The 13,630-nt window shown below is 41.9% G+C and overlaps 1 protein-coding gene across 6 annotated transcripts in view; it reads left to right on the top strand.

Moving 5' to 3' along the window:
• Window positions 1-5,548, top strand: part of ano3 (anoctamin 3) — a 35,860-nt gene extending 30,312 nt beyond the window's left edge. For all 6 annotated transcript variants that reach the window (XM_035156592.2, XM_047339879.1, XM_035156593.2 and 3 more), the window contains 5 exons: window positions 148-302; window positions 443-595; window positions 1,176-1,326; window positions 1,417-1,606; window positions 2,109-5,548. In XM_035156592.2, coding sequence (XP_035012483.2) covers window positions 148-302; window positions 443-595; window positions 1,176-1,326; window positions 1,417-1,606; window positions 2,109-2,291 — 832 coding nt within the window. In that variant the 3' untranslated portion in view covers window positions 2,292-5,548. The remainder of the gene's footprint in view (window positions 1-147; window positions 303-442; window positions 596-1,175; window positions 1,327-1,416; window positions 1,607-2,108) is intronic.
• The last annotated feature ends 8,082 nt before the right edge of the window (window positions 5,549-13,630 follow it).

The following is a 13,630-nucleotide window of genomic DNA, read 5'->3' as shown; positions in this document are numbered from 1 at the left end:
TATTAGCACAGGAAGAGGTTTTTATCTCCTGCAGAAACACATCAAATCATCTTGTGTGGGGCTCAGTAAAAAGGTTCCTACAGCGCTCAGTGCATTGTCAGAAATAATTGCTTTGAGTTGACAGTTAACAACTTGCTACATTCTCAGTTTGCTGCAGAACTGGTGGTCTCGCAGGAAGATAAAGAAAGGAGGTGGAGGAGGGCAGAATGTAGACAATAAAGCCCAGCTCCCGCAGTGGGAAAAAGACTGGAATCTGCAGCCGATGAACACCCATGGACTGGTGGATGAATACCTTGAAATGGGTAAAGCCTCACAGTCGTTCCAAGTGTTTTTATTTTTGACTTTGTAAATTGCTGCTATTATTCAATCATTGACATTGTTGTTGCCAGATTTGAGGCAGACATCCTGTGAAGTTTCATCCAAACTGTTCTTTCCTCTGCAGTTCTCCAGTTTGGCTTCACCACCATCTTTGTAGCAGCATTCCCGCTGGCTCCTCTCCTGGCTCTGCTCAACAACATCATCGAGATTCGTCTTGACGCCTACAAGTTTGTCACTCAGTGGAGAAGACCCATGCCGGCCCGAGCCACTGACATCGGTCGGTGTGATCCCTGTCTGCCCTCACACACTCACCTCCTCACTGTCTCTCACACGGACTCCGTGTTATTTTTAGCTTCTAAGATCCTTTTTTTTTTTCAAACAGGAAACCACTGTAGGAACCAAAACTGTTCCACCCTATTGAGATGGATATGTTTCCATATCCTGTGTCTGCACTGCCATATGCTGCAACACCCTCCCCAACCCCCACCCCTCCCCATATGATTACAAACACCACCCTCCAACAGCCGTGTAATAAAAATGCTGTGTGTGGCATGTCACCCTGTAATTAAAGGATCCCTGACATATTTAGGAATTCCTCAGCTGACTTTTGTAGCTTTAAACTGATTTTCCTCCACTGACAGTCGCCTGAATAGACTTTATTTTGAGTCAGGGTCTTTTGGTTATATAACTGTATAAATATAAATACATACATTTAAAGAAAACCGTAATGTCATTGAAATAGAAAAAGATTTCACCATTAAATGGCTTAGTAACATATAGATCACCATAGGTAATGTCTTTCCTTATGCTGGAATCAATATGATAAAATGTTTATTCCCCTCTGTCTTGGCTGTCAGGTATCTGGCATGGGATCCTCGAAGGAATCGGCGTGCTGGCAGTCATCACCAACGCCTTTGTCATCGCCATCACCTCAGACTACATCCCCCGCTTTGTGTACGCCTTCAAATACGGCCCGTGTGTGGACAAGGGGCATCACCACGAGGATGAGTGAGCATTTAGAACCAATGCGTAAGCAGCAAATCCATCTGGCCGAGCGGCTTCTGTTGTGTTCTGATGGCTTCCCTCTTTCGCTCTCAGGTGTCTGCGAGGCTACATGAACAGCAGCTTGTCTGTGTTCGACATGGGCGAGTTCGACAACAGCAGCCAGTCCAGGTACTGCAGGTACCGGGACTACAGAGCGCCGCCCTGGAGCTCGGTTCCATACGAATTCACCCTGCAGTTCTGGCACGTCTTGGCTGCCAGGCTGGCCTTCATCATCGTCTTTGAGGTTTGTCTGCGCTCTTCTTTTCTTTCCTTTTTTTGTATATTTCCCAGCAAGGCAAGTAAATCCCCTAATGTCTCCTCGAGTCTGTGTAACTGCAGAATGTTTCGTAGAGGCATATTGTTTTTATTATTATTAATTTATGTTGCTTTCGGTGTTGAACTAAAGCCCCAAAATCCCAATTTAGGTGATTCTTGCTGCTACAGTAGTCTGAGGAATTTTACTCAAAACCCACAGAATGAAACCTTAATTACATTGTGGCTCAGATAATAACATCATCATGTTTCTTCTTGTCTTGAAAAGTTAGCACCATGGCTCCCCTGACAATTTTGCCCTTTACATTTATTTCTGCAGAAGAAAAACTTTCATATTACGTTATAGGGCATTGGAAATTATTTACACAGTGTTTACCTTGGCATGCTCATTAAATTATGCATCAAATACATGGCAACTAAAGTAAAGTGTGTTCTGAGGAAGGTAACCCGTAAATGATTGATGCTTCCCTCAGCACCTGGTGTTTGGGATCAAGTCCTTCATAGCGTACCTCATTCCGGACATGCCGAAGGGTCTGTGTGATCGCATGAGGAGGGAGAAGTACCTGATGCAGGAGATGATGTACGAAGCGGAGCTGGAGCACCTGCAGAAGGAGCGGAAGAAGAACGGACGGGGGTATCACCACGAGTGGCCTTAGCTTTACCCCCACGTCTCCACTACACGCCTCACAACTCACAGGCACAACCCCTTCCTGCCTGCTTGTTTATGTATTTTAGCTTTGAGAGAGTCCAGCTTCACTCGGCTGATTCTTTTACACCAAAGACACCTTCTTCAGTGACCAGATCCCTCGCTCCACCCCACCCCCCGCAGGCCTGCTTGGCTTCAGCTCAAGCTCCGACCCGGAACCCTCTCTCACCATCTGTTGCTCGTCCGGCGTTGGCTCTTTTTCTCGGTTTCTGCCACGCCCCTGATCCCTCCCCTGGCTGCGTCCAGCAGGTTGCCCTCGGGTCTTTGCTGTGTCATGGCTTTACTTGAGGGAAAACCTCTGCAATTGCAACGTCTACTATGCAGATCAAGGGCTGCAGATCACCACTGTTCGCTCTTGGCATCCATCCCGCACTCTCCTCTGTGTGGCAGCTAGCACTTCGCTTTGGCTCTGCAGTCCGACGCAGCCCGCAGCATGGCCGTGTATTTCTACCACGAGTGGCGTTATGTGACAGAGCTGCTGTGGCACTTTAATGTTGCAAATGTGATTCTGGTATTTTGTGGCTACCAAATAAAATGGACTGTTCTTGCAAAGTGACTGTAAATTGCCCTTGAAGCATGCTGATTCAAATTTGCTACCATTTCATAGACTGCAACAAAAAAAAATAACATAACAACAGCAGCACTCATCGTTGAGGGTGTGAACATCCATTCAGTACATCCGACAAAGAATTCTCTATGGAATCGTATAAAGTGCATGATAATTTTGTTTCGTACCTTTCTGACGGATAAAGCCCCTGTTCTTGATGCCTGGTTCACACGTGTCTGTACTCGGTGTGTGCTGTCTGTTGATCTCTGTCTGTGCAACTGCTGAGCTTGACCGTCTTGAGTCGAGAATCTGTGAACTTTGTGCAATTTGATTGTGCCTACAGTTGTGTGCACCACAATTGTGTCACCAACATCACGTGTGCCTGTTTGTGCTGCACGTGCTGTTTTTTCTTCAAGTGCAAGGAAATATTCTCTCTCTTCGTTTCGTCATCCAATCTGCTGTAAACTCTCTGAACCCTCCTGCCAGGATTTGTTTTGGACGCGATTCACACCGCAGTACCTGCTCGGGTCTCTGCTAATGGCTCTGAAACACACGGGCCGTGTACATTGTAACGCGACTCCCAGCGTGAAGCAATGTACACACTCGCATGCAGGAGCTACAAATCTGCTCTTCCGTTCTGCGCCCGCAGCCTGTTTTTCATTTGCTGTTGGAAACGCTGAAGCGTGGTTGAAACTTGGATCACTTGGGCATACCTGTGGCTTGAATGTTCAGTTTGCAAAGAACATCCATCCACTGTTCCTCACTCCGAAAGTACAGCAAGAGTCTTAACTGCCAGTGTTTCACTGAGCAGATGTGGTTACAGAGGATTTCTGACCTTTATCAGTGTGAAAATGAGAAATTAGGTTTTTGATAAAAGCAGAGTCCTGATGTTGGGGATTAGAGCAGCGTGTTTTTATCCAATGAGAACTCAGGATATCAGGCAGCATGAGCGACACATCTGTCTATGAGGGTGAATCGTATAATGTCCTGTTTCATTCATGTTGGTATCGAAGGTTATGGAGGATGTACAGTGAGGTATTAATATTCTTAGTAGGTGATGAAAACTCCAACTCACCCAGTAAAGGTCCCAGTGGTCATGTGAGGATGGTAAAGACCGAGAGTTAACCACATTATGCACAGTAAAAAGTGAAAGTAACGTGTGAAGGTGAAGAAAATCCCTCCCCTGAATGCATTGCACAACACTGAGAAACGTATTCCTCATTTAGCAAGAATTGTACATTATTTGTATTGATTTCCTTTGCTGTTCTTTCTACATTTTCTGATGTATGTAATGTTTTTTATACATTTAAAACTGTGCTATATGAGTTCACATGTTTTCACCCTCAGACCGACAAACGTCCACATTTCTCAGGTGTCCTCTGAATGTTTGCTGATGATCAATGTGTTGTCATCTTTTCTACGATGCAATCCAAGCTGTCCTGCTTTTTTTAGATATATATTTTTGCACCGCGTTACATTGCATGACTACACTGCACATTCACCAATAAAGGCATGTTTGATTTTCTTCTTGCACAATCCCAGTGAGATCCTAAGAGCAGATCGTTAAACAATGGCAGTTAGAGATTTATGATGCAGGCTATTGGATTAAATATAATTGTGTTTTTATGTCAATCATCATCGTTGCATTCACAAGAGAGAGAGATATTTGTTTAAAAATCTTATTCCAATAATGTTTAGGAAACTAGTGCAGGTTTTCAGAATATCTTCCCTGCTATGTGAACATTGAAAATCTATGCATGTTGTTCTCCTCGAGCGCTACATTTCTTTTTGAATAGACGCAGATGTAAATGTCCTGGTACATTTGTACTGTAGTGTTATGCATGAAATGACACCTGCTTTGAGCAACTTACAGCATCTTAAAACATATCACCTCCCTTTCCCCCGGTGTTGATCCTTTCTGGAGGTCAGGGCGAGACATGTGTACGTTTCTTGATGTGGCCGAGTTTTATACTGTTAGAGTGTTTTATAAATAATTATCGACTCCAGACTGGTTTGTTTAATCTGTCCTGGACTGAGTTTCAAGGGGAGGTTGATAAAATGCAACTCAGACTTGTTTTGTTTGCACACTCAACAGCAAATTAGAAGTTTGTTTACCCTCTAACAGCTGCAGTGTTTAACCTATTACGATATGGGGTGATGTCATGAATAATTCCATGACCTTGTTTCATTTGCCCGCCTGCTAATCATCTCTGGATGGATCTCTCTCCCGTTTTCTTCTCTTTCTCTGAGAGCATCAGCTCACGTTCTCCCCGATTCAAATGCTGCACAGCAGTGGCGAGGTGTTTCTCAGGCCTTCTGCTGTTGGCAATAGCACAACATGGGTATTGTGTAATAAGTAATAACGGCATGACCTTGCACATCTCTGAAAAAAATAGCGGTCGAGAGAGGATCAAGCGTTCTGCTCGATGCCGCGCCTCCTAATAGGATGATGTACCTGATGTGGAAGCACAGTGACATTTTCAAGATTCAACTGTACAATACGATGGTATCAGTGGTGACATGAAGTGTATTAGTGACATTGTTTACTTCGTTCCTGTTTACATGTAAAAACATACTGAAATGTATAAATAATATGACATAAAATTATTTGGATATCACTCTTTTTCTGTAATAAATCATGGATTGTATCTTTCAAATCACATCTGGCGTCATTATTCATGTTTTTTTCCACCCTGTAAAATGGCGGACAGACAAACAGGCAGACACTGAGCCGAGCTGATATCATCCTCGTGACTATTCAAGTTTGACTAAATCTGCTTATGGAACAAACCAGAGCTGCAGCCGAGTGCAAAAATTGTTTTCTTTCTTTTTTTTCTTTTATTTTTCTCCCTCTCTCCCTCGCTATTATTACAAACCACAAATCTTCTTGCCAAAAAGTCCTCGTGTAACATATTGTTAAAAAGATTATGTTTCCATGACCATTTGATTTTTGCAGCATTTTCCCTCAGCGTTAGGACTGTTTGCTGCCCCTGCCGCTCGGGCTCCTCTTCTAACTGCTTTTCCATTCGCGTCATGTCAGTCAACGCTAGCCTTCATTTCTTTTGCTGTGAAATCTAAACAGTCCACAGGAAACATGCCAAGATCTGGTTGGTGACAGATGCTTAATACTTTGATTATTTCCTGTGTTCAGTTTTACGCTTGGACGGCCACACCAAGATATTTCCTTTCACCTCATTGACCGACAGACATTACTTAGGGGCTTAATAAGCTGTGGTTTCACATTCTCAACACAGTTGGTTCTTAGAGAAAACAGCCATGCAGGAATTATGCACATCTGTCTCATGGTACTGCCGCTCTATATCAATGATAGGGTTGGCACTGGGAAACTTTTAAGGGATTTTTTGAGAAAAACCCAAGAGCTAAACACAACCACCACACAACAAATGAAAGAAATACTGAAATCTTTGAAGTGAGTGTCAAGTACAACAAAATCTAAATTATTAATCAAGTAAAGGCCCTGCCCTCAAAATCCTTCTTAAGTCAAGATTAACCATAAAGCACATTTAAAACGATCACAGTTGGCATAAGTGCAATACAATACAAAATGAAATGAAATGAAATGAAATGAAAATTAAAATTAAAATTAAAAGAAAATGAAACTAGGGCTACGTTGTAGCACTAACGGGCCCGAGCACAGGCATTTTGAAGCCTGTTGCGGTTAGTGGAGAGAGCGATCAATGACCAAGCGCACATCTCTGCATTGCATGCGTTTTGCGCACTGCGGCACTTCCTGCCTCCGTCACGCGATGTCGATCCTTGCCTGCCGATTACGGTCCCGCTATCAATTGCACATCACACTGTGAACATTTTATGTAAATCGAATGATAGTTGTAAAACAAAGCTTACTTCCTGTTCCCAGTAGGTGGCGCCATCACTATTATTACATACAGACTAATATATCTGTTCAAGTAGGGGCTCTGATGTAGCGTGAGCAATTTTGTGTCAATTGGACAATGTTACAACAACTTAATTATCACACTGATCAGTAGGTGGCGCTATGACCCTGAACTAATATTAATATATGGATGTGTTCAGGTAACATTGCTCAATCATCGAGTACAGAGACCTCGACGATCCGGAGGACCTCGACTTCTTCTGAACACAACGAAGTCAAAACACAGGATGTGTACGTGACGTGACGTAACGTAAAGTTACGTAAAGTCACGTCACGTCACGTAACGCAACGCACGTAACGTAACGTAACGTAACGTAACGTAACTAAAAGTACGAAAGTAGCTAAAAGTACGAAAGTAACTAAAAGTACGAAAGTAACTAAAAAGTAACTAAAAGTACGAAAGTAACTAAAAAGTAACTAAAAGTACAAAAGTAACTAAAGTACAAAAGTAACTAAAAGTACAAAGTAACTAAAAGTAACTCAAAAGTAACTAAAGTAACTAAAAAGTAACTAAAAGTAACTAAAATAAAAGTAAAGTAACTAAAGAAAAGAAAGTAACTAAAAGTAACTATAAGTACAAAGTAACTAAAAGTACAAAGTAACTAAATAAAGTAACTAAAAGTAACTAAAGTACAAAGTTCAATGTTTACACGGTTTGAGGAAATGTCACGATTCTGACCATGATCCAATGACTTGACTGAGCTCTTTTGAGCTGTATATTGTAAAGCAGCCAGGAGCAGTTCATCAAAGTAAAAACATGTCACTTCCTGTAGCCAGCAGGTGGCGCTGTGATTTTAAGTCAAGATTTCTGTGTAGATGTCACCAGGCCGGGACTCTTGTCTTACATGTCTAGTTTGGAACTCGATTGGAACAAATATGTCAGAGATACAGAACCTCATGTTTTGATGGCGTGTAATCAAACTTTGATGCCACGCCACGGTCACACCGTGTGACGAAAAATCGATCTTTGAGTTAGTTTTTATCTCCATCTTGTTTAAATCATCATCTCAATATGAAGTTGATCTGATGAAAGCCCTACGACAAGTTCGTCAAAGTAAAAATGTGAAAAATGGCCAAAATGGCCACTAAAGTCAAAATGGCGGGCTTCCTGTTTGGTCTAGCATATCTATCCAAGAGACTTATTTGTTTGTTATGAGAAGACACATGTCCCTAATGGTTTTTTGTACATGTCCGCAACTCGTGGTGCCGGGGCTGCCCTTTAGGGGTGCTGGTCAGTTATTTTGCCACGCCCATTCCTTAAAACCATATGAATGTCTGCGGGGGGGCTGTTGCTACACAAATGTAGTTTGAGGGAGATAGACCCATGAACACGGAAGTTACAGCAATTTCGTGTGTCACAGCGAGTCGATGAACTTTAAAGCCACGCCATTAATATGGCGTTTGACGAAAAGTCACAGTAATCTTATGCCTACATTATCAATGTCTTGAGACCCTTTTGACATAGGTTTGACATGGCTGCGGTCAGTAGATGAGGAGGAATACTTCCAAGTGTAATCAAACTTTGACGCCACGCCACGGTCACACCGTGTGACGAAAAATCGATCTTTGAGGTAGTTTTCATCTCCATCTTGTTGTGATGACACGCATCTCCATATGAAGTTGATCTGATGAAAGCCCTGGGACAAGTACATCAAAGTAAAAATCTGAGGACCTGAGAGATCCGGGGTGAGGAGAGGGAGCAGAGAAGCTCAGATATAGGATCAGGCCATTCAGTGCTTAAAAAAGAATAAAGAACTTTAAACTCAATCCTGAATTTAACCAGAAGTCGATGGAAATACAGGTGGGAAACTCTTCCTGGTACCAGTTATTAGTCTAGTTGCAGTATTCTGTGCTGGCTGCAGACGTGACAGGGATGATTGGCTAATGTCCACATAGCCTGAAAATTTGTGTGGTCAGCAAAATGGTTCCAAAGCAAAGTAGGCAATATATTAGGCAGCTTCATTTGACCGCTTTGTGAGGAATTCAAGCTGGAAAAGGTTATTTAGTGGAACTGCTAATAACCCATAGAAACGTAACACGGATCACAGCAGAACAGGTTTACAGCATCTCTCCGAATGACTTATTCTCTGGCTCAGCTGCACCAGCAGGATGTGTTGTGCCCAGCACCACAGTTAAACCCATGGGTCTGTCCACCAATAAAACACAAGCAGCCTTATTCACACTTTGTTCCGAGCAGTTTTCCAACCCTGGCCTCACATATCAGGGATTTTAACCCCTGTCCCTCTGACTGTGGTCATTAGTTCTTGCTCTCTACAATCACCCCCCAGGTGACTGATGTAAGTCATACAGCACAGATTTACAGTACAGGTTAGGAGGGTGATCATTGGACCCACTGAGACTGCGGCCATAAATCCAGCTGTACTGGGGTGTAAAGGGAACAGGGAACCAAGGACGAGCAGCGGGGGACAAAGTTACATCACTGGCGTCCACAAATCATCAGAGCACAGGCTGATAGCTGGGTGCAGGGAATGGTTTCCAGTGTGGTGGAGTAAGCTCTCCACTGTCCCATGATGTGTATTCAATGGAATCCGCTGTGTGTGAAATAAATATAAACTATGGTTTCATGAAAACATGTTCCACTGATTTGGATATGCTATAAAAGTCTGTTAAAAGTCAGTCCATCAACAACTATTTGATTGACTGTCATGACATTTTCACTTAAGTGGCTGGGTCGTCCATTAAGTAGAGGGTCAGTGGTTCGATCCCTGGCTCCTCCTGACGGCATTCCAGAGTTTTCTTGAGCAAGATACAGAACCCCAAATTTCCCCTGACGGCTGTGCCAGCAGTGTATGAACGGTGTGTGAAAGAAAAAGTGATGCGTACAGTATAGTATGAATGTGTGCGTGAATGGAGGAATGCTGTAAGTAGATGATAAAAGCTTTATAAATACAGTGCATTTACCATTTAAATGTTGTTCGGACATTCATTGTCCCCAGAGGTCGAATCCGACTGACTTTGTTTATCTTTATCTTGTCCCCCTTTCGCCACCATGAGGTTGACATTTAATTACTTCATCGTGAATAATTTGATCATCTCCTGACCTACTGGTTCCAAATTATTAGGTTATTTTAGTTTTTCTCCACGAACCTAAAGACATCCCCCCCCACTCCTCAGCTGTACTTTGTGTACAGCTTTGTATGTGAGGGATGCATCACTCTGTCAGAATATTGCTTTCAAGACACTGGATTTAAGTTTTTACTCCAAAACCCGAGATCAGTTTTAAGCATCTGAACTGACAACACACAGGAAACCTTGTTTACATTACACAGCGCAGGAGAATGTAGATTCAATCATTAAATAAAAATGAGCACTATCATACTATACTACAAATTAAAAATCTGAAACCTATTATTCATATTATAAACTGTTAGATGTTAAAATAATGACATTTTGCCATTTCCAGCAATAGGAAGTGGTAAAGTTTAAAAACTGTTTTCCGGTAAAGTTCATTTGCGGAGCAGCTGGTGAAGATCGCAGCACAGCAGGCCTGCTGGTAAAATGCTATCGAGGTGACAGAGGGGTGAGATTCAGATATTACTCATGAGTAACAGCCGTGACAGATGAGTTGACAGCAGCAGCCTCAAATTACTTTGTGGAGCTGGACCGATGAAAGAAGTGACGGCCGTACACAGAGTCAACGCAAAAACCTGCCATCAAACCTCCTGCAGCACCGGGAAGTGACTGAGCCAGAGTCAATCTGATTAAGTCGAAACTAAGTGGACATAATCTGCTCTGAAATCTTCTCTCATCACCTTCTTTATTGCTTTTATTATCTCAGTGTCTGAGAATGACAGCGGCGGCATCTCCGTTTTATGGGCTGATTGACAACAAACAGTTCATGTACATCTACTGGGTTGGGGGTGCTGGTGTCAGTAGAGGAGGTGTCATAGCTGAGGTCAGACGTCATTTGACATCTACAGTGCTCCAGCTATCCACCACTCTCAGGGGGCAGGGTGTAAAAAAACAATCTCATTTTCACTTTAAGATATCTGTAACCTTCCGTTTACTGTGGATCCAGATGCTCCAACTTTCCAGGAGGTTTGTGACCTCATTGCTTTTAAACAACGATGAGTGTGTGGGTTTGTGAAAGTGTCATCATCCAGCTGTTGTGTATGTGCGGAGGAAAAGAGCGGAACAATCTCTGTAATGATGATTATAATACTATAGTGCTGTACTTAAAGATAGCACAAAATGACATGTCTTGTGGCAGTATTGCATGATGGTCTATTGAGGCTTCAGACAGTGGAATAATTACTTCCTCTTCTTCACTGGATTCCTTAACAAAAGCAATTTCTCCTTTGAGAGCAGGACCAGGCACTTACAGTTTGTCTGTGATAGATCTACTTCTGGTGGTAAATCTTACCTGCAGCTGCACATGAAATGAGTTTATAAAGTGACGTGTCTATATTTGGTATGTTTTCTGCAGGAAAATGTAAAATACACTTCTATATATGTGCAATATGTTACACAAGGATTCGTTGGCAAGAAGATTTGTGGTTTGTTAAATAGCGAGAGAGAAGAAAAAGAAAAAAAAATGAAGCAGTCTGCTGGGCTCAGGTTTTTTCCATAAGCAGGTTTGGTCAAACTTGAATAGTCACGTTCTCGCCAACATAAGGATTAATGGTGAAATGTACATTTTTGCTGTCAGTCCAGATTGCAACAACATGTGACCATTTTAAGAACATTCTGTTTTGACTCCTGAACTATGGATCTTGTATTTAATCTATTTGAGAACATATTTTTTTCCTTCTTGTTCAGTCTTCACCAGATTTGTCTAAAAAGGTTTAATGAGCATATAAAAGTATTTATTTCAATATTTCTTATTGATCGCTGGGACGTGGCTGACAAAGACTCTTTTGACAAAAACTGACACATTGATTGAATACATAGTGTAAATGTAATTGGATTTTGTTATGTAAAGAACTCTGCCTCATTAAAAGGAGACTTTTTGTTTCAACTTTTTTGTCTCTGCATCGTGGGTCCTCCTGCTTTAACTAAACCTGACAGCATGAGCCTTTAACATTCCTACTTGCCAACAGCGAGTTTGTGTTGCTCGGGACCAGGACGAAGAAAAATCGTTTTTCTGGCTCGTCCTCTGATTCCACCTGTTAAAAGATCATGAAATGATCTGAAATCCTGGATGCACAGATTTTCCTGAGACCACTGCCAAGGATTTCCCTCTTGACACCTGCAGCGGTTTCCAGCTGTTTGGCAGATTGAAGTCCTCTCAAAAAAGCTCAGCAGTTTGATTCTATTACCTCTGGTCATTCCATCATAATGATTACAGCTCCACTTATTCATTTGTTTCAAAATGGTTCCAACAAATCTTTGTATCATTTGTAAACAAGAGAACAACTTAAAATAGACATTGTTACCCAAAAGATGCTGTGAAATCTTCACGATTTACAGAACAGATATTTGCCTAATTTCGTGATTTTTACATTTATCATCAGCAAACAGTTAAATTAAATATGAAAACTAACTGATGACAAGGTTATTAATTATTATCTTCTGTTGCTGTGCCGTGTTGCTATGAATAGTGGCAAACTAAATGAATCACACTGATTTGTTTCACTCCAACACTGTGTTAATTGATCAGGGCCATGAATCCTGTATCTATATTCAGAAAGACAGAGGTAGATGTTATTGTACTAGTTATATTTATTCACAAAATTTAACATATTTACAACATTCACATCATTAAAATATTTATAATATTGTACAAAGGGGGAACGGGGGAGGGGTTTGTTTTGAGGAGTCGGAAAAGGGTGAGGCTGGCGGGGCCAAGGAGGGAAGGAGTGGGTGAGGTAAGAATGGGTGAAGGGAAACGTCTAATCATCCCTCTCTTCTTTGAGCACTGATTCACCTTTTTCTCCTTCTCCACCTCTTCTCTCTGCTCCAGCTCATCTCGGCCTCCACCTTTCTGCAGCTCAGTCCCATAGTTGGAGTCGTCTCCTCCTGCTTCACCTCCAGCCCCGACTCTTCCTATGCTCCTTTTCTTTTGTAGTGCGCAAGCCCGGGCAGCCGATGTAGGGAGTTCTCACTTAGATATTTTGATGACTATATTTGATTTACATTTGAAATAATAATGTTATGAATAATAACTAAATATTATATAATGTTATTAATGCTATTTAATTATATGTTTAAAACTGAATGCACCTGTTCTCTCCCCACTGGGAAGAGACAAATATAATATAATAATAATAAATAACAACACAGTGGAATGTTAGTCAGCTTTCCCTTGAATGCCAGCGAGAACGGTGTGTCGCGGGTCGCTCTTCCTAGCTCCACTGGAGGTGCTAGCGAGGGGCTACTAGCGCTAGCTGAAGATGACACACTCGGGCTCGGAGACCGCAGGACATTAAACGCTGTACAGTCTTTCAGATCCATTGTGTGGAGACATAGCACAGAAGCATGTATAATTAAAGCCCTCAAAAAGCCAATTCATTTGCCTGAAAAAAAAAAATAATCCTTACAATTTCCCACTGTCTCCTACTGTTCGGTGCTCGGGCCCTAATTACAATGGCATCCCTGCAAAAACCCTGCAGAGCTGCAAGTTAAGTCACCGTAACAGTGCAGTTAATGGGTTTGGCTCATTAAAAAAAACATTTAATTCACTATAATAGACAAACATTTATTTATAAAAAGGTATTCTTCCAAATAACGTGTGGTCCAGGTACCATCTGCTGCTTTGTGCACTGAAGGTGTGTTTTCATTCAACTTTGACATGCACTTAATAGCATTTAAATTATTGTCAGGGTTTGTGATGCATGCATCTTTTGAATGTGTATGAGAGACCTTA

The sequence above is a fragment of the Hippoglossus stenolepis genome, chromosome 5 (genome assembly GCF_022539355.2).
Source record: "Hippoglossus stenolepis isolate QCI-W04-F060 chromosome 5, HSTE1.2, whole genome shotgun sequence".
Taxonomy (NCBI): domain Eukaryota; kingdom Metazoa; phylum Chordata; class Actinopteri; order Pleuronectiformes; family Pleuronectidae; genus Hippoglossus; species Hippoglossus stenolepis.
The sequence above is the reverse complement of the archived record's forward strand: the minus strand, read 5'-3'. Positions and strand labels throughout refer to the sequence as shown.